The 20,612-nt window shown below is 39.4% G+C and overlaps 1 protein-coding gene across 1 annotated transcript in view; it reads right to left on the bottom strand.

The window, feature by feature from the left end:
- PCNX2 (pecanex 2) overlaps positions 1-20,612 on the bottom strand; it is a gene marked incomplete at its 3' end in the record, with an annotated part of 149,319 nt that overhangs the window by 71,048 nt on the left and 57,659 nt on the right. The window contains exons 16-20 of the mRNA XM_082276849.1: positions 15,263-15,372; positions 12,984-13,080; positions 6,423-6,515; positions 5,775-5,925; positions 1,293-1,434 (exon numbers count right to left, since the gene is read on the bottom strand). Coding sequence (XP_082132975.1) covers positions 1,293-1,434; positions 5,775-5,925; positions 6,423-6,515; positions 12,984-13,080; positions 15,263-15,372 — 593 coding nt within the window. The remainder of the gene's footprint in view (positions 1-1,292; positions 1,435-5,774; positions 5,926-6,422; positions 6,516-12,983; positions 13,081-15,262; positions 15,373-20,612) is intronic.

The raw sequence follows: 20,612 nt of genomic DNA on the forward strand, positions 1-20,612 counted from the left end.
CACCTTCCTAATCCCCACATATTTGCTCCGTGCATGTGTTCAGTCACGTCTGCTAACTAGTAACAAATGGCATTCTCCCAGCCTTGCAGAACTAAGTAGAGGATGAGTGTGGATTCAGTGTCACCCTGGTCAATACACCTGAACTCTTGAAGCACCCTGGCTGTAGCATCTTCCAAGTGCCTGGGGAGAATAAAGGTCAGTGGGGAACTACAGAGGCCATCAATGAGTGACTGGTGAGAGTCTCTCTGGAAAAGCAGTTGTCTGGTAGAAATATGCAGAAAATTTGACTAATGCCCTAGACCAAGTGTCAACCCTAAAAGCAGGGGCTGCCTCTTCCTTGTAGTTGTGTAGTTCCTAAAGCTGTGTTGCTCCTCGAGAGAGAAATAATTAAATCAACATGCAACTTTTACACCAAAGTTCTTTTATCTAATATTTGAAATTAAGAAACTGTATTATTATGAATACTGAGGAACTCTCCCCCCACCTCCCAGCAGTTTTTCTTGCTACTGGAACATTCCAAGGCTGTTTCTTTGTTTTATCATCTGCATCACTGTCATTCTGATAAAAAGACTGCAGAAACTCTGCTCGCTGGGGATACTGCAGTCACTAAGCCTGCTGAATATCTGCAGCAGGCAAGTCACTGACTAAAATACTTACCATAAAAGGCTGTCTGCAAGGATCATACTGTGAGACCATGGATCAGCATCACCAGTTCTGCTTAATATCTAAAACATCAGACTTCATCAAAACTTGTACCCCCACCCTTCTCAAGCCACTCTTAATGCAGGACTACCCACCTTTCTAAACTGTTAAATATTTTATTCAGCCTTGCCTTAGAAGACTTGTGTGGTAAAGCTTCTGATAACTCCTTTGGGAGACTACAGCACAGTGTTAAAAATCCTCAGGAAATGTTTCCTGATATCCAGCCTAGAGTCCTCATTTTCATCTGATTAATTCTAGTTACCCCACTGAGTTTATGCCCATCAAACACCTGCAGCCTGGTATAGTGTGCCTTGCTTTTAATTGACATTTAGACCTTCCGTATATATCTATATATAGCTCTTTAATCTTTTAATTTCACTCTCTCTCACTGGAGACATATTTTAGTGTGCTATGGTAGTTTTGCATTTTTCTTGCAGCAAAGCCAATGATTATTGTATTCTGAACTAATATGCGTGAAAGCAAACTGTGACAAGATTACAGGCTTATTTAAAAACAAATTCAATTTCTCAGTCTTCAGTCTAAAATCAAATATTCTACTAATCACATGCTTTGAGTTATAATCTACTTACTGTGTACCAAGCTTCTTGTATTTACTAATTGAGAAAGCATCAATGGTGAGTGCATTCAGTATTATGGCTGGATATAAAATGTATTTCTCAAAGCACTGTAGCCACACATAAAGCCTTTCAAACCACATCAGATGAGCAGCATCTGAAACGGAAATTCAGATAACAGATCGTGTCGTCAAATCACCTGCATTTTTTGCACTGAAATACCATAGAAGACACGAGTTAGCTCACATTAATAAATACAGTCAACCAACAAATTTATGAAACAATGGAATTCATAATTCTTTGGCAATAGAGAAGTAATTTTGTTCTCTGAGTTTAGAGAGTATCTGTTTTGCTGCTTATAACTGCACTCCTGAGACACACTCATAAACAATAAAAGATAGTACATGCTAGATGGTAGTTTTTACATCATCCAAAATAATATATTAAATAGTACTTTAAGTGGGTGTAATGACCCCAGACAGGCCCTCTTCAGCTCTGGCACTGACCTGGTGAATCACCTAAGAAACTTCACCTAGCAAAACACTGTTCATTAGACTGTAAATTATCACTGACCTCATTGATAAATGAAACACCCCTTGAGATCTAAAGACTGAAAAATTATCAGGAGCTAGAAACGGTCATAAATGTTTCCCAAAACACGTAAACAGACACTCTAAGAAGTATCTGCCAAGATCACATCTCACATCATTCCTCTCTAAGGAATAGCTTTTTTTTTTGCAGTAGACTTTTCTAACAATACCAGAGTGCTTAATATGAGTACCAAACCAGAACTGAATGCTCCCTGCAATTCAACTGCTATGAGAACTTAGGTGAACTGAGTGCAGAAACACTTGTGTACAGACAAAAACAATGCCTTTATCCTCAAAGCTCTGCTAGACAAGGTTATTGGAAAAATAGCAAACACAAAACGACAGAACTTGGTATTAACTCAGAAATAAAAATGTCAGCTACTGAATCTCCAATAATCATCCCTGCAAAATGAAAACAATTATATGTAGACATCCCCCTCTTCCATACACTCCTTTTCAATGACAGACAAAGAAAACATGCTGAATCAATGGGTTTCTGTGTTCTGCAGGCACAGTTGTATATTGCATAGGCTAAGAGAAAGATCTAAAAGCAATCCTTCCAAATTAGATTGAAGTCATGTATGGGGAATTATAAGAGAATTGAGCTGTGAGCTGTAAAACCTGCCTGCAGATGCACATGGCAGCACAGAGAGGCTTGTCTCCACCGCGCCCTGGGGGGAGGGAGGTGGTGTCACACGGCAGACCCCTATGAAGTGTGTTGCTGAAGTGGCAACACGGGATAGGTCACGCCGTGTAAGGAAATACTGTGCCTTACAAAAGTGTTTAAAACCAACTCACTCCTTTGAACAAACGATCCCGATTCCCTGCCGGTCTGGCTCCGAGATTCAATTGCTGACAGCCATGCTTTGCCAGTACCTTAAGCTAAGGCAGTGCTCTTGCAAAATTTCCCCTTTGAAAAATACAATTAACTTCTGTTTCTTGCTATAACATAAAAATATTTCCTCTTCATTACCTAAAGGCCACCTCCTAAAAGTTCATACACGCAGCAAAATGTCCATTTTGGAACCTAACTGTTCTTCCCCATTCCTCTCTCCCTCCTGAACTCAAGACCTTCATCCATGTCCAAAGCTGAGCTCTGTGGAAGAACTCAAGCTTCAGTAAAGAGATATGCATATCACGCAGACCAAAAAGAATGTAGGTGCAGGAGCAGAGAGAGATCTGTTCAGACAATGGAGACAGAAAAAAGAGCTCACATTCAGAGGGGCCCCAGAGAAAAGATGTGGATGATTTGAAAATGGCTTACACAAACCTCTAGGTATAAAAGCAGTAGTGGGCAGGAAGGAAAAGAAAAAATAGCCCCGTATATCAGGGTTTCTTTCTCATGTAGTCCTGCACTAGTTTCTACACATCTGTTATACTGTAAGCTCATACATCTTGACCTAAGCCTTTTGTCCTGCAGCCAGCCAAGACAATGACAAGTAATAAATTAGTTATCTCACAAGGGCATCACAAGAACCTGTCTGATAATTGCTATTCTATGGAACACCTTAAAGTTTGAGCAGCTCGTCCAGTATCTATACAACAAAACCAGGAATAAACTTGTGGAATTGTCACTGCCAGTTGTTTGTCTAATTGCAAGCAGTCATTTGTCTTTCCATAGCATTACTCTTGTCAAAAAAATAGAAAGATTAAAATTAAAATCTATGCAGTAAAAACTCCTCACAGACATCTTATTTTGTGTATTTGTCCTTTCATTGTCCGCACCTGACACCTATGGGGTACTACTGTCCTTTTTCCAAGTTTCTCTTTCTATACAAACAGGGAACATTTTAAAGTTTAGTTCCTACATTTTTATTACAGGACAAAAGAAAGAAGACAGCCCGTCAGACAGATCTATCAAAGGGATTACCCTTTCCACAGTCTGTCTCATCTCAGACATGATAAAAAACCTCTGCAGCAGCCTAAGGGACTGAAATATATATATATATATATATATATATATATATTTTTTTTTTTTTTTTTTTTTTTTTTTTTTTTTACTCTTGTTTTCTAACACACAACACCAGCTACATTACAATAGTACTTAGACCCCAAAGTACAGGAATGGGTCACATATAAATGAGGACTGCAAAAGAAGCCAAAAAAGCCTGTTCTCCACAGTGGGCAGCATGAGAAATGCAGCTGATCTCAAAATGGAAGGAAACCCATCTGTGGAAATCAGTCCAGCAGGTCTCTAACTTCAACCTTTTCAAATGCTGAGTCACTGCATTTAGGAAAACAATGTTTTCTGACAAATGAAGACAGACTTAATCAGGACAAGGCAAAGAAATCCTACAGTGGTCTTTTACGACTAAGTGCTGAAATAAACAGTGCAGAATTACTGGTTATCAGGGACAGGAAGTCCTGGACACTGTTTTCAGCTGAGCATGGTGCTTAATAATATTTCTATTTCTATTACACTTTCCTTGGCATATTGCAGTAAAAGGCAACCTTCAATCAAGTCTCTTGGGTACTTTTTTCATACCCAACCCTTGTTTGGAAAGTAATCATTTTGAAACATGTAATTTTTTAAAAATAAAAAATATTTAAATCCTTAAAGTATGGTTTTCCAGAGAGTGATCTGAACTCTTTTGTGTCTAGTTGAAGAACAGACTAAAGTCCCTCAACAGACTGTTCTGACAATGCTGTCTTCAAACACTTCAGAAACATATATTGAGAATTATTAAGGCGTGGGATCCATCAAGAAATGACAAGCAAGCTTTTGGCTGGTGGCAAAGGCAAGAAGAGAGCTGGGGCGGACGGGGGGAAGCTTTGCTTCTCAAAGCACACTGCTTGCTTCAGAAATAACTCTATCAGAACAGGAAATCAGATCTCGACATATTAAAATATTGACTGATATTCACATGTATCAAGGCACCACCCGCTGAAGCCAGCGGACAGCAGAAAGAACAAATCTTAAAGAAAATTTCAGTTCCTTTCAATTTTAATGTTTCTCTAAAAGTGTTACAATTGAAATTAGAACACTTATATTGTACTACATTTGCTGATATGCCAGAAAGTAGAAAAAAAATCTACCTCAATTTCATCTATCTTAAGTTTTTAAATTATGTAGAATGCCAATGCATTAGGCATGAATTGTATCATATCAAGCAACACAGCAAGTAAGAGTACTGTAGTGTAAAAATAAAAGGCAGATCAGACAGTGGCTCTAGAGCCTGTGAAATGATTAAAGGACAGGAACATTTAACATAGAAGGAGAAACAGAGAGCTGGGATTGCTTAACTTTGAGAAAAAAAAGACTTGGAGGCATCTTATTAAAGCCTGGTTGGGGGCATTTTTGGGGTATAAATACCTGATGGGGGAAAGTAAAATTGATGGAGCCACTCTGTTCTCAGTAGTGGCCAGTGACAGGACAAAAGGAAATGGGTACAAACTGAAAATCCGTTTCAACAAAAAAATAGCACCAGAACCAATAAACCACCAAAAAACACACAAAAAAAAAAAAAAGCAGGAAAAAAACCCCACCCAAACACCACAATTCAAAGCAACCTTTCTTACTGTAAGGATGATTGAATGCTATTACAGGTTGTCCAGAAAGACTGTAGAGTCTCTGTGCTTGAAAATATTAAAAACTGGACAGAGCCCTGAGCAACCTGCTCTAGCTGACCCTGCTCTGAGCACGGGCATCAGACCGGACAATCTCCAGATGTGTCGGCCTAGCCTCAGCCCATCTGGGCAGTGGCCTGAGAAGACAATTCCTACAGGTTCACAGATCTGCTGGCAATGCAGTGGAAAAATTAAAACGATCAGATAATGTGTGCTACTCAAAAGTATAAGTGTAATTTATTCTCCCTTCTCTGTTCCTTCTGTATTTTTTTCTGTTCTTCAAACCAAGGCAAGCTGGAAGTCATTCCATTCACTGTTTAGAAAAGACTTTATTACAAACCTCTCACTTCCCGCTGCTGGTGCTCTTTGCTTTTAAGTATGGGGTGGGAGATCCACAGCCAGGGGTGGTGCTTGCGGAGCTGAGGAAGGATGTAATGTGTTACAAATCCCACGGTCCACGCTAAAGCAAACAGGACAATGCTGAGAAATGGCTGGGCCAAAGCAAAAAAAAAAAAGAAACAGAGTTATAATTTGCAAACAACATTTTTATATATATGCTTCAAAGATTTTTTTAACAGTTTCTATAATTGTATTTTTGTGCAATTAATTTTTATTCCTATGTTCAAATTCTTGACTCTAGGTGAATATGGATTTTGACATATGTGTTTTGCACCCACAATTAATCAATTTTTTCCTGCATGATTGGAGGAAAAAATGCAAAATGACAGGCTTATTCATTCTGTCCTCTGGGTTCCCTATTGTAAGAGCTGTGGAGATTAAAGGAAAAAGATGTCAAATAAGTAATACTGAAATTAATACAAATAACTAGAAACTAACTGCTTTGCACATATAATAGCGTTATCGTGACCAGTAAATGCATTTTCACTAACTTCTGCTCTCACAGTGTCTATTCTTTCCACTTAAAGCACCCTGTGGTTTTGTTTAAGAGACTTAATACCTTAGGGGGGAAAAAAAGATAGATACACACCCTTAATGACAGAAACACAGTACTGGCACTGACAGCAAATGACAGAACAGCAGCTGCTGTGCAGACAATGAGATCCGATTTCAAGATTTCTTTCTGTGAAAATAATTATTTTACACAAAATTAGTAAGGCAGCACTATTTTAACCGAAGTAAATTACTCTGGTCTCAATTACTTACACTCTGCATTGTGATAAGGCTAATCAGCACTCTGTAATACAAAAGTATTTTCTCCACTCTGCTTTGGGAAATTATTTCTTCACACTCTAGGTTTTTTGAAGTAATCACATTTAAATTCTTCATGCCTAATTTTGAATTATATTTTTAAATAACTAAGTTATAATATTGGAGAAATGAAAGCAATACATTTTAATACTGAATCTGATTCTGCTTAAGGAATATAACTCTTTTCCATTATGACTATTATTTTTGGGAATCAAAATTCTGGTTCCATTTCCTATTTGCAAGAACTAATATTTCTTACTTCCTTTCTCTTGCATTACCAAAACAAGTCATGCTTTTCTGTAATGTCTTCTAAGACACAACATTAATACATTTATTGTGTTCTAAAGTGACATGTCTCATTCTATTTTTCTTTATTGGAAGTCAAATTTCAGCAAGATTTTGCGGATTTTAGACAAGGCTTTTTTCTAGTGTCATTGAATGATAATGATCTTTATGTAAAGATCTGTAACTATGGTAGGAGTAACTTTGCTTCTAGAGATTGGAAAATACCACTGTTTTTACAGCACATTTTTCTTGTGATTAAAATGTCATTCTCAGTAAACAAATAAACAAGATAGTTTGTGATCTGTGCGGTCTTCTGAATTGTACTTCAGAGGTCACCCAAATGCTTTTGTGAGTAAATGAAAATCTTGTCTTAGATTTATGAGAAGGGCATTTCGGTTCAGCACTCAATACTGCTGCTAAGTTACAGAATGAGTAACAATTTGTAGCTCTTGGTTTAGAAACTGACTTGTGCTTTTATTCAAAGATATCTAGAAATAACACGTGAAAAGCAACACTTTTGTTAGAACCAGAGGTTCATCTGACTTCCTGGTACTGCAATCTAGGTAGGCTTAATGTATCTCATCAGAGAAAAAAAAAAGAAAACTGAAATAATGATGGCACGGCAAACCTAGGAATAAAGGAGATAAAAAGAAAGCAAGCAGAACAAGCAAAGAACAGAAGGGTTGCGAATTACCGGGGAAGCTGGTAGCAACCTCTATATTTAGGCTGCCTATCACTCCCTGTTATGAAAGATGCTTCTCAGTAAAAGGTCACCAGCATCAGCACTTCCACTTACTGCAGCAGCCTTTTGAAATGCAGCAGGACTGAAAAGCCTTCAGGCTCAGAAAGTACTGTTGCTTTGTCCCAGGAAACTCGAGACCGGCTTAGCTGAAATCTCAAGCCACCACCAGAGTCTTTGCCCTTCCCAGGCTGCTCAGCAGTATGTAGATACCTCCAAAAGAGCAGTGCTCCCTCCGCTCTGAGAGCCATCCTTCTCCAGACAGCCCTGTACTCTGCATGGACTATGTGTGGTGGGAAGGTGTGGGAGCAGAGTTAGGTCTTTGTAACGCCTCCTGACCTTCTTTTCAAAGCATAGCCCTGCTAGCTTTGCTCCTTGGCTGTCACGTTCAACAGAAGAACCACAACATGAGGGAGCTCACAGGAAAAGCCTTCTCTGCCCTGACTAAACCTTTGCTCCCTGCTGGGCCCCACAGGTCTTCTCTGTTCAGCTCAAACTTTCTCTCACTAGCAAGTTGTGTATCCTTCTCTAGCTCAAGTGGTTTTTGTAGGTGGGGCAGTACTGAAAAAACACGGTCTAATAAAAATGAATAATGGAATGATTACCAATGCATGCAACGGAAATGATTTTTTTTTAACCTTTCCAGATATTTTTTAAGATGTTGCACACAAAATCTATGTAAAGCAGCACTATCTGGGAAAGTTAAGCAGTGTCAAATTTATACGGCACTATTTCAGCCCTTTTGTGAATACACAGCATGAAAAGTCTTGATCAAGTATCATCTTCTGCACAGCTGAATTCAACTACTCAGTAGTCTAAAACAAGCTTCTAAGAACAACAAACACACTCCAATCATATTCACAAGCTCTTCTGTACAACCAAAAAGGCTTACTATTAAAATGACTGATTTCTCTCACAGTCAGATGACTGAAGAAGCTGCCACTATAAAAACTATGTAAAATATTACAAATTTTGCTATAAAATCAGCAGAGGTGACAACAATGCATGTTTTGGGGAGAAGTGGCATCCTAACTTTCCATTCAGGACCAGATCACCAAAGAGAATCTTTTCAAACTTTACATTCAGAAGGGAACATATTACACAAATTATATTGCACAGGACTTGTATTTCCCATCTTCCCCATCTTTCATTTTGCAATTGTCCTTTTTACAGTGCTCTCATTGCTTTTGACAATCCTATACAGAAAAAGGCCTATGTTTTTATGGAAATTATTATTATTCAGATATTCAACCCCAAATTTGACAATTGCTTTCCATTTCTGGCAATATTAAAAGTGTTTAAGATATCATGTATGCCCAGGCTTGTCCTTCTGCCCTTGCACTGAACTGCTTCAAAATGTAAAGATACTGCTCAGCTGCTGACTTGCACAACGGTCCCCACAGGAGCTCCCTCTTGATGTGGCCAATGCTTTCAAGCTTCTCACGAAATTCAGGCTTTTTTCCTTCTAACAGCTGAGCAGGGGTTGCTTCTGTTCCATGTCACTGCACAGGGGACAGGGTCCCCCAGGAAATGGCTGACCCTGGGCAGTGATCTCTCTGGCTGAGGGGGACTCAGAGCAACCCTGCAGGAGAAAACCTTGGGCATCCACCTACAGCCTGCTGTGGCTGGATCTGTGGCTTCTGGCCTTCTTGTGGAAGGCAGCTAGCTCCTGAGAAGGATGTGGCTACCTTGGACCCTACTGTGTAAAGCAGGATTTTGGATGTCATTCCCAAGGCCGGGAACTTAAGAGCTGAATACTGAGTAGCTCTATAGTGTGATGCTTGAGTCCTTCACTACAATTGGTCCAAAAATGTAAAAATTAAGCTCTATTCACAGATAAAATCTCTCCAGTGAGAGACACTCATTGTTATAGTTTGGGCTGAAAGCCACTTTACAGTCTCCATTTTACATTCGAGGGAAAAACAAAAAAACCCCAAACCAACATTGCTACCTTTGATGCCTTGGGAATTTCACAAGCAGAATATATTAGAGTGGCACTTTCTTTTTGTTTTAATTATTATTACAGAAGCAAAGAATTGTTTATGTGGAAAAAATGTTAAAAATCATCAAGTCCAATCATTATTTTCAATTGTATTTTTGGAGCGTTGTACTAATCCTTTTATTAGCTATCTAAATGTTTGTATTAAAGACCAGGAAGGAAGTTTGAGTTTGAATGTAACACATTATCACCCTCAGGCCACTGCTTAATCTAGTAATCAGCCATGTGGATGCCTACAGAAATTAATTATAATGGTAGGAAGCTCCATTCTCAAAGTTGAATGGTCAATTATCAATCACAGCTGCTTTATAATTCAGGCTTCCAAAGCTGGCAATTCTCACACAGCTATTCAAGGAAAGGAAAAGAGTAAAGGTCATGTAACTAAACATTAGAGATGCTGTATTTATTACTCCTAACATCAATGCAAAGCCATCCAGAAAACAACACATTAATTTTCAATATTAACCTTGTTTGCTTTCAGCTCTTTGAGAAGGTGATTTGGTTCTGTATGCCTCTGGCTTTCTGATTAAAATGGGTCTTATTTAAATGGTGTGTTATCCGGACCACATGTCTGTATATAGACCAAGGCAAGGCCGGCTTGTGCTGCATCCTGCCATCTCTTGCCACTGACTAGGGTTAGGAATACTCTCCTTGCAGGGGAGCACTTCAAGAAAAAAATGAGTTACCATCGTGAAATCTCTTCTGAATACTGATATATTGTTTCACCCTTCTGAACAGCTTCTGAACTGTTTGAAGATCCCCTTACAAAAGTTCTGGAAATTATTTTACACTGGCTTTGAAGAGTCAGCTGAGTCCTACATCCTAAACATGACTGCTACTGCTGAAGCAAGCCAGCAGGGACTGCAGCTTGTGTTCCTCTCAAACTCGATCCACGTGCATTTTCTCCTGCCTCAGTTCTTCCCTACTTGCTCTATTAGCATGGCACTGATGAGATGGCAGTGGGAGTCTCCTTGGTGTTTAACTGAGACAGAGGTACCAGGTAACACAGGGGTTAGACAAAGAGCCCACATTAATCAGAAATTGTCCTCTCTTTCTTCAGATCTCCCAGTGTGGGAAAATTAGCACTGCTAATTGACATTGCAAGCAAACACTTTAGCTTACAATTTTTATTCAGATTGAAGGAAGCACAGACAGAGGGATAAAAAAAAGGTGGCAAAGCACTAGCAAGCTCCAGCAACACTGAAGGAAAGCAGCCTCTGCCTAATAGCAGCAGCAGCAAGGAGTATCAAATGTACAGAGCAGAAAAGTGCCAATTCCCAAACCCAGGTATTTCCTGGAGAGCAAAGGTGTCAGGAAGCCCACTTAATTAATCCTAAAACATGACAGGAATGAAACATTTTGAAGAGAAGAACTGAAGTCCTATGTCTGGCAAATCCCAGCGCAGTTATCCCTGTACTTCTGCATCTTCCACCCCACTGGCTCAAGTGCAGCTGTGCAGTGTTAGTGTAAGACATCAGAACCCTGTCCATGTCACTGGCATAAAAATAGTTGGAGAGTCTGCAGAATGACTCCATTTTGAAAATACAGCCAGGATCTTAGATGAAGATTTTTTCACTGTTTTGGTTTTTGTTTTCAATATATTAAAGACTTGCTCAAGGTTTCTCTCTGCACTGTGAAATGGAACCAGTTAAGTGGACAGCTGCAGTAACTGCTTCAGTCCCCTGGCTGGGTTCCATCTGCAGAACAGATGAGATCAGACTCTGTACTCCTCCAAGAAAGGCACCATCAGCAAAAGAACTACAGGGGAAAGAGAAGCTTTCCATTACATCTTGCCATACAGTCCCCATGTACAAGACTGGAATGCCAATGAATCGTAGCAATAACCTACACACCACAAATACCACAGAATACAGCAAAATTTTAACAAAAATAATTTTTTCCTCTGTTTCTAGATGCACATTTATATTCCAGTATCAACTGTTGCAAACAGTTTAGTTTGCAAGAAACTGTAGCTCAGTACAAGCAACAAGAAATAGCCATATCACTTAATCTTATGTAGGCCCTATTAGAGGAAGCAGTTAAAAGTAACATTATACATGGTAAAAGTTACAATCTAAGCAGCAGCTTAGCAGAGAAAAGTAGAAAACATTGGTAGGGTGGAATCAATGCATATGCTGAATGTAGGCTGTGTAACACCTTATAAAATGCCTAAGAAATTATTCAAGATGTACATGAGAGATGCATCCCTTTGAAGGGACATCTGGAGGCCAGTAGGAACTATGGACTCCCAGGCCATGTCTACGGGTCAAAAAAGGCTTCCAGAGACTGAATGCTCCTGGCTTTCAGAGAGCATTCTGAAGTTTAGGAATAGCTGCCTAGATTGCAAATGCTTGGATGCAGGCGTTGGGGTTGTGGTCAGGGGGAAGAGCTGTCTGGCAGCCAGGAAGCAGGACAGCTCACATGAGTAATAAATGTCAAACACCCCTTAGCATTTCTGGAAACTTGATGATCTTCCCACATGAACTCCTTATAAGATCAACCTCCCTTGGGTAACAGCAAACATTTTTTTAATATAAAAAGACACAAAAAGGAAGATGGGTCACTTCAGATGTTTATGCTGAAGTGAGAAATAAGCTGACACAAACTTAGAGCTTCTTGCCAGACAGTAGTAAATAAACAGCCTGCCAAGTAAAGAAGAGACGATGAGATGGCAATGCTTGGCACCAGGCATGTACCTCCCTCTCCCATACTATCCCAGTTTCACATGCTTCTTCCACCTCTAGATGCCAAGTCTGACAGTGTGCTCCACTTGGCTCGGCTGGGGTGGAAGGCACACAGTCAAGAGTATTTCCTGGCACAGAAAAGGCATTCCTGAAAAACAGGTAGCCCTAGCCATAGAAAAATAAAGAATAAGGGCTATGTTAAACACACATAATTCTGTGGACAGATTCCTGTTTCAGCACAGACTGGGAGTTTGGCAAGACTGCTCACCTTTTTGAACACTTGTTGAACAATCCAGCCTACCTTGGACACACCAGATTGCCAGGCTGTAACTCTGTGCACAGAACCTGCACTAGTTCTCTGTGTACTAGGATGAGAGATGCCCCACTCCCCAAGCTCTAAGAGTGCATTTCCTATTGACTGTATTAAAGAATCAGTGTTGCAGAGCCCTTCAAAGGAGCCTTTCAGAAAGGAAAGTGGCATGTATCCCCCTTCTCGCTACTGGCCTCACCGTAAAGATCATCTGTGCTTTTAGTAATTTAAATTACTAAATGGGACTATTTACAAGGTTCATCTGGGGGCAAAATGGATGAGAGAGAGCTTTGAACAGAAAGTAATGAAAGAAAAAGCCTTACCACTGATTCTCTCATTTTTTCTGGGAGTGGATCTTCTGATGAATCTTCAAATCGTTGGCGTAGATAGTGAGGGACATATTTACACTGAATAAGGGACCTGTTTAAAAAAAATTCCTAGTTAGGATACTTCGGAACATGTGTAACAGATACGAATATTCCTGAAGGGCAGAGGAGGTAGAACAGCCTCAGATTTCCTTCTTCATGTATACATTAGCATTCTTACCTCTGTACAGCTGGAGATTGACACAAACCAGCACTACTGTGATCAGGGCAGAAATTCCTCATCAGAATCTTGAGGAGTCTCAGCAGCCCAATCAATGTGACACAGTCATTTAGAGGAATGAGCAGAGAAGGTACTGTTGCATTTACGACTCTTACTACTGTTTCAGCTAAGCTGAAACCAATATGAGAGTTCTTTAGACCCATGTTAAAATGGCCAAGAAAGCTATTTCTGTACAAACTGTGTATTAATTCTCTCTTCAAGATTTATGTGCTACCTCCTCATCCATCTTGAATTTTATGCCATAGGCCATATAATAAACATTTTTTCCAATCTCCTTATTTAAAAGAAGTTCAGCATTGTTTAAAGAAAAAATTGTAAATATCTTTTTTTAAGGATTATGCATTTTTACAATTGCACAATAAACATTTGATGTTGTTCTACATGTACTCCTAATTTTTAGATATTTAACAACCATTTCAGTTGCTGAAGATTAATTGCAAATGTTATGAAATTGTTAGCTAGTTTTACAAGTTAAAATGCATTTAGTAGTTTAAGATTACCTCCTTAAAACAAAAGTTTCAAGGAAGAAGAGTTTCTGTTATATTAAAGAGATTCATGAACTGGTGTGTCCTTCCTGGGAAATGAGAGAAAAGGATACATTTAAATTACTTCAAAACTGAGAGAGCTCACAATTCCATGCTGATTTGCAATTTACCTGTGTATATTTTACTCCAAGGCTAAGAACTCTCCCTAATACAGCACATAGCTTCACTTCCTTCCATACATAAGTTCCGTACTGTAATGGTCAATAAACTACACACCATCTACACAAAGCTTGATCCAGGTCTACTTGAAATCAGAGTCAGACACAGGAGGCAGTGGGTAAAGTTTATGGCAAGACATGCAAGCAGTCCTTGTTGCTCTGCCACATCAGAACCTAGCAACGTATTAATGTCAAATTCTCTGAATCTTTTGGATGGTAAAGAAAGAATTTCTCAACTCTTCAGTAATATTTACCGGGATGAAAATTTCCTACTAGTGCTCTATATCCTTTCCTTCCTCATCAGTGTTGCTCTCCTTTTTCCAAATTTCTCTACTAAAACAGAATCCTAGATGGCCTAAAAAGCTCTCCACTTCCCCCTTCTCTCTTCTGCATTGCAGAATTGTGCATAATGAGCCTTGAGCCTCACCTCAAGACACACACAACACACCTCATGAATCAAAGGAGAGAACGTGTGGGTTTCCTCACAGGCCCTCTGCACTCTTCTAGGATAAAACTGGTCTGTGAAGCAGAATTCCAAATTGCATGGTGATACTGGCTGCACAAAACCCACTTGCTTGCTTAGCCCCACAGCCATAGATGTAGTTGCCCAGCTGCTCGTGGACCCCCACAGCCCCCATAACAGCCATATATCACAGTTTCCTCACAGGGAAACTCACATTTGCTGCCCCCGAGCTATGGATCTATTGGGTCTCTCTCTCGCACATCACCTCAACATGCAGATCACAATGCTGGGACTTCTCCCCTAATCTCCCTTGTTCGCAGTGTCAGCTCTTAGCATACACTTCCTTTCCTCAGTTACCTCTAGCAGACTGTGTCACAGAAAAGGAAGGATGGAACCTCAAACTGAGAGGCATAGCCTACTAAAGTAATCCTCAGCAAGAGCTGGAATCCAGCCACCTTCCCAGCACACTAAATGTCCCTTCTCCTGGACCCAGTGCTACCCAGTACACATTCTGCAATTCCAGTAGCCTGAACATGCCCTCAACTAAATCAGTGTCCTCCAACCTGGCAAGTACATAACTTCCCAGAGTGGAAAACCTGCTTGCGAGATTTCGGATAGTGCTGCTTAAAGGCTCTATCCCTGCTGGTGATCTATCTGACTGCAGCACTTCATTCATATACAAGACTGATACCAACCATGTAGACATGGTGAGGAATTTCACAGTACCACAGTATTTTCAGGAAGCAGCCCCTGTGGTTCTGAAACCCAGACATCACTCTCATTGCATGCTGTACAGAGTAATCAGCAAATAACATTTACAGGCAACTTACATCAGTACAGATGGGTCGCTGCTTTGTCTGCTGAGGTGGTAAGAAAGTGCAACTAGCAGACCACAGAAAGCAGAAAACAGCGCTGGAATGTGCTGTGCATCCCAGGGTTCCTGAAGAGGATGACAGAAAGCAAAGTTAGGAATGCAAAACTTAAAAAACTGAAGTAAGTAGGTTAAGCCATACACCATACATTCACTGTTAGATGCACAACATCTAAATTTGTACAGCATCTACCCCAGACTGGAAATCCTTTTTCATATCAAAGTTTATTACTGTGAAAAAACCCTGCAATTAAAGGCATGTTTTGTGCTTATATTATGCAACTCCCCTATAATCAGCAATTAGCTAGGAAACCACATGAAAGGCAGGTTTACTTTCCTCTTCAATGAAACATGAGAGGAAAATTCTCATTAAAATGAGATCCGAGTGAAATCAACTGCAGTGTATTATTTATCTACATGCTAAATTGATACGCAGTTACTTGACCTGTTAGCCAGACTGCGTGTAACAAATGACAATATCACCTAGATCAGGCAGCAGGGTTTCTTTCAGACATCTTTCTGCCACTTTTGCATTATACCCAGGCCCTGCCTGGATGCTAACATAGCGGAGAGGGAGAGCGCTCACCACCATGCCTGACATCCCCAAGCAGGGAAACACAAGACAATTGGCACACTTGCCAGCACACCCTGGGCATAAACAAGATAAGAAACTCTCTCCAGGTGATTTAAACAGCTAAAACTAGCTAGAAAGAATAAGAGAAAGAATATAAAGCTTACACTTATCAAGATTAGCTTATCTGTGAAGCCCTTAGGTATAATTTACGGATCCTAAGACATACTTGTGAGTTCTATCTGTGAGGAACACAAATTTCGTCTGTGAAAGACACAGAAATTTGGATCAAATCCAAAGCCATTTCACATACTAGTTCTGTTCCTTGCCTCCACATAACTTCTACCTGATCAGCCAAATGTGAACTCACCAGATCCTGGCATCAGAGCACTTTCTGGACAGGTTTTGAGAAGCAATGCTTGTAGGATCTGTGAAACTTTAGGCTAGTGCACACAAGGCTTCTGCACGGTTATCTCTTGCTTAAGAAACTTAACAGTTCGTACAGGACCAGTATTTTCAGAGGATAAAGTAGGTTTATTAGCTTTATTTTTCTCAGTTATATGCATGATTTCTTAGCATGTTAGGAAACAATTCCTTTCAGGTGCAATGAATACCTAAGACAAACTAATTTTCTTTTAAGCATCAAGCATCTAACCCATTGCAGCACGGAATTTTGCAATTTAACTCTGAAATTCTCGTTATCCTAAGAGTAGTACCAAAAAAGTGAAATTTTAATTCCAAGAATCATCTTCCTCTCATCCTACTACTGAAGATCACAAAGATGAAAGACAGAAGAGCCTAGTTCTATCAAATAATCCTACCCAAAACCGTAATTACAAGCAAAAGAGAGATTCGCATGCTATTATTAAAAGAATCCAGCACCATTTACTTGACAATTTAAACTTTACCATACAATCCTACTCTTCATTTCATTGTTCCCAGTTTTGGGGCCAAATATATTTTGGGTTAGCTTTTCCCATGCTTAGTCTCCTGTCATATTCAATTCATATTCTTCAAAACACTGAAGAAAATTAACTGAAGTGAAAATGTTCTGAAAATGGCTGAATCACAGCCTATCCAAACATCCTTGGCATTTTCAGGGCAATACAACTGTGTACACATCCTCCCAGCAGCTTCTAGTGCACGACTGCCCCTTTGCCCTGCAACTTCTTTTGAAAGCAAAATACTATTAGGAGCTGAGCAATATTCCTGATACTGAAATTTATCAGAATTTCAATTTATCAGATTGAAAAATCATTCCATCCTCTTTCTACTGTAAAGCTGTACACAGCTGAATCCCCGCATTAATGTCTCAGGAATTCTATTTCCATATTTCCTGTGTATTACATATAGCTTCTGCATTTTTCTGGCCTGTGCTTCAAACTGTCATTGTCCCCTCAAAACTCAAACGTCAGGAAGCCCGGAAAGCAGGCAGGACAGGCATCAATATTCGCTATGTGCCTGGAGAACAGGATTTTCCAGAAAAATGCTACACAATGTTGTATAAAGGATGAGAATGAACAAAGGTGTCATTTCTTCAATAACAGTGTGATGCACCCTCTTCCATTTTGTCATTTTCCTCCTCCACTAATGATGCCTGGTAGCTTTAAATTTAAAAAAATAAAGAAAAACCAATATAGTTGGTAATTGAACAATGATTCTTCTCAGTGGGAAAACAGGAATGACAGGTTTTACTCTTGGAAGCTGGTATTATCTGTCATACTAGACAGGGACTTTGACTTCCTAGTTTACCTCATTGGGTAGAGGTGACATGTAGTGCTTTCTTATAGGGTTTTGACTTCAATGCAGACACTCACGTAGTCATTTTTAAAACAAGTGAAACAGACTTATAAGTGAAAGCAAATGAGGTACAACAGACCCAGTGGTGGGAGTGGATGTGTTCCATTTCAACCACAGAATTGCCTAATCCCAAAACAATCCACTAAAAGGAGAGATAAGGGTGTCTTTGAACTTATGAGCCTTTTACCACTGCTAGAGGTGGGAAGGCAAAAGTATTCTTAAAAAGTGGTGTCAGTAGTTTTCTGTCCTACATTATTTATCCTTTTTACTTCTTTCTTCTCCTAAAAAAATGCAAGTAGCACACTTATCTTTCAAAGATATGCTGAAATAAATCAGACGTTCTACTCCAGAGACAAAAAGTGCTCTGAACAGGGAAACAATTATGCTAAGTAGAAATTCTTGTTACCTTTTTTTTTTATTATTTCAGAGTATTCCTCTCAACTCGACAATGCCTTTGCAGATTGCTGCAGTGACAGCATCATTGAAGGTGAAGGTGTTGGCATAGTGGCCGAGTTTTTAAATATGGAGACAAACTCCAGTTGGTCTTCACACACCTGGTTTTCCACTCTTACAGTGTCAGAGAACGGTTTGGGTTGGAATGGACCTTTAAAGGTCATGTAGTCCCTTGTGCAATTCAATCAAACTTTCTTGGGTCTTTCTCCTTACCTCCACAGCCCTGCTCATCATGGATCTGTGCTATTGCTCACATATCAAGCAATAAGCAGGAAGTGCTGATGGTCAACCATTCCACATGTGTAATGGTAAAGATGGAAATAAATACTATCATCCTATTTCTGGACATCTGAAACACTGATTTCTCATTCTTTCTGAATGAGATCGTAACAGGGAACCCTCCTCACATCCCAGAATATGAGAAAATAGTAATAACTTGTTCTCTACACGGCTAACTATAAGCTTAATGCTATATTACCACGGATACTCCTTTTCAGTGAACACTAACAACCAAAATATGTGAATTAATGAGCCTTGTGTTACACAGATTAAAGACAAACTCTAGGAAGAGATGCCCACCAGCCTTATCTTCCCATCATCCAGGGAAAACAAAGCATTACTTTCCAGATGATCTCCAAAAACATGACAAGTGATAAGCTACCATAATACATGTATCACTGCCCACTCCAAGCAACACTGTCTGTTTCTCTGCAATCACAACTGCTATCTTGGACCATATTTTCACTGCTGAAATTTAAAATCCATAAGGACTGATACAGGGGTGTCTGTGTGTGTCCACACACACCACCTTACACAACAGGATCCCAGTCTGTGACTAGAATTCCTTGGCTAAAAAGCAAGATGAGCAACAGCTTCAGGCAGGAAGCGTGGATACTCATGTTTCACATAATGGTGAGTTTATCCTAAAGAAATAGTGCAGATTTCTACATTCCTGTACAGTGACATACAGTGAGAGCCACCCTGGGCCATGTCGGATTCTACAGGCATAATTTCTTTTTTCTTTCTGGAAAATAAATTCTTATTATACACAAAAAACTAAGACCATAACTACTGAAGTTACATCTACAGTGCAACACTTGCCTATGGCTGCAAAATTCACTTAGTGAAAGGCATGGTATCTAGCAATACTCTCCAAATTTAACACCCCTAACAGCTCTTGCTTGAAACTCAGCAGTCTCTAAATTGGAAAAAGATTGCCTTTAAAACCTCCAAAAGGACTGAGAGTATTTTATGCAGCAGAAATAAAGCTCTCCAATAATATTATACTTCTATTTTTGGTTGCTTACACATCCAGGAACTCTGTCTACACACATGAGCCCATTCACTGCTGTCTAGAAAGTTATCTGGGGACTTAGCAGATTGAGGGAGATGTATGCTTGCAACTCTTTCCCACCATAAAACCCTAACACAAATATTTCAAAATTATTAGTACATAGATGAAGACTGCATCATTGAAGATGGGAAGCAAGAAGCACTGTTATTCTGATTAATGAGTTTCAAACTCATTAAACAAATCAAACTACATCAGTGTGAGCTGAGAACAGTTTAAAATCCACACAGAATTTTTAGTAACTGTCCATTGAAGCAATAAATAAACCACCAGAAAGTACTTTCTTCAGGTATGAGGTAATGGAAACTACGTAACTTACATTTCAAAAAATAGATACATTTACACAGAGCTGGAAAAAGCTGGTGTGCCACATATGAATACATTCACATCAGTTTAATTTTTCTGACCCAAGTCCAAAAATCTGACTTTTTTTTTTTTCCAGGCTGGTTAAGATAAACTGCAAGTTCCATACCAAAGGAAAGAAAAAAATTATCTGGATGACAAGTAATTAACTCGTTCTGGATACATTTCAAATCCAAACCAACTGATATGAACAGAAGGCAGAAGATAAGGACTGACTAATTCCAGAAACATTCAGGGGTGTGCTCTTCTGCCCCATGGCAAAGCCCTGGAACACTGGAATACTAAAGACTGGTATCAGGATGGCTAAATTCTAGACCAAATATTTGTAGAAAAAGTAGGATGGCATACATGACTTTTTTTTAAAACATTTCTTAAATATTTGGGCACAGACCACAAAACAGATGGAGCAGGAGACAAAAATCAGCGCATCATGAAATTCTAGTCAAGTGAAAAAGATGGCACAGAAATTCCCATGTCTCCAATCTGATGGATGTCATATTTGAAAAATAAAAACACCTCCTTCTGGAAAAAGAGAAAACCCTTTTGTATATCAAAGCTAAGGCAGCTATTAGAGCTGCCAATTTCTGTTCAAGATTACAGGACTGAAGATGAGATCAGAAATAAAGCCAGGCTGAAGTGAACTCAGGTAATGTCAAACTAAGCTCAGTTACCCAACAGCTTCAGAAAAGTAGTGAGCTGAAAAATAGCTGCTATTGGATGTAAGAATCCAAGGAATGAACATAAGAGCTGATAAAACCATGCTTAGGATTT

Source organism: Coloeus monedula, assembly GCF_965178545.1.
Source record: "Coloeus monedula genome assembly, chromosome: 2".
Lineage (NCBI taxonomy): Eukaryota > Metazoa > Chordata > Aves > Passeriformes > Corvidae > Coloeus > Coloeus monedula.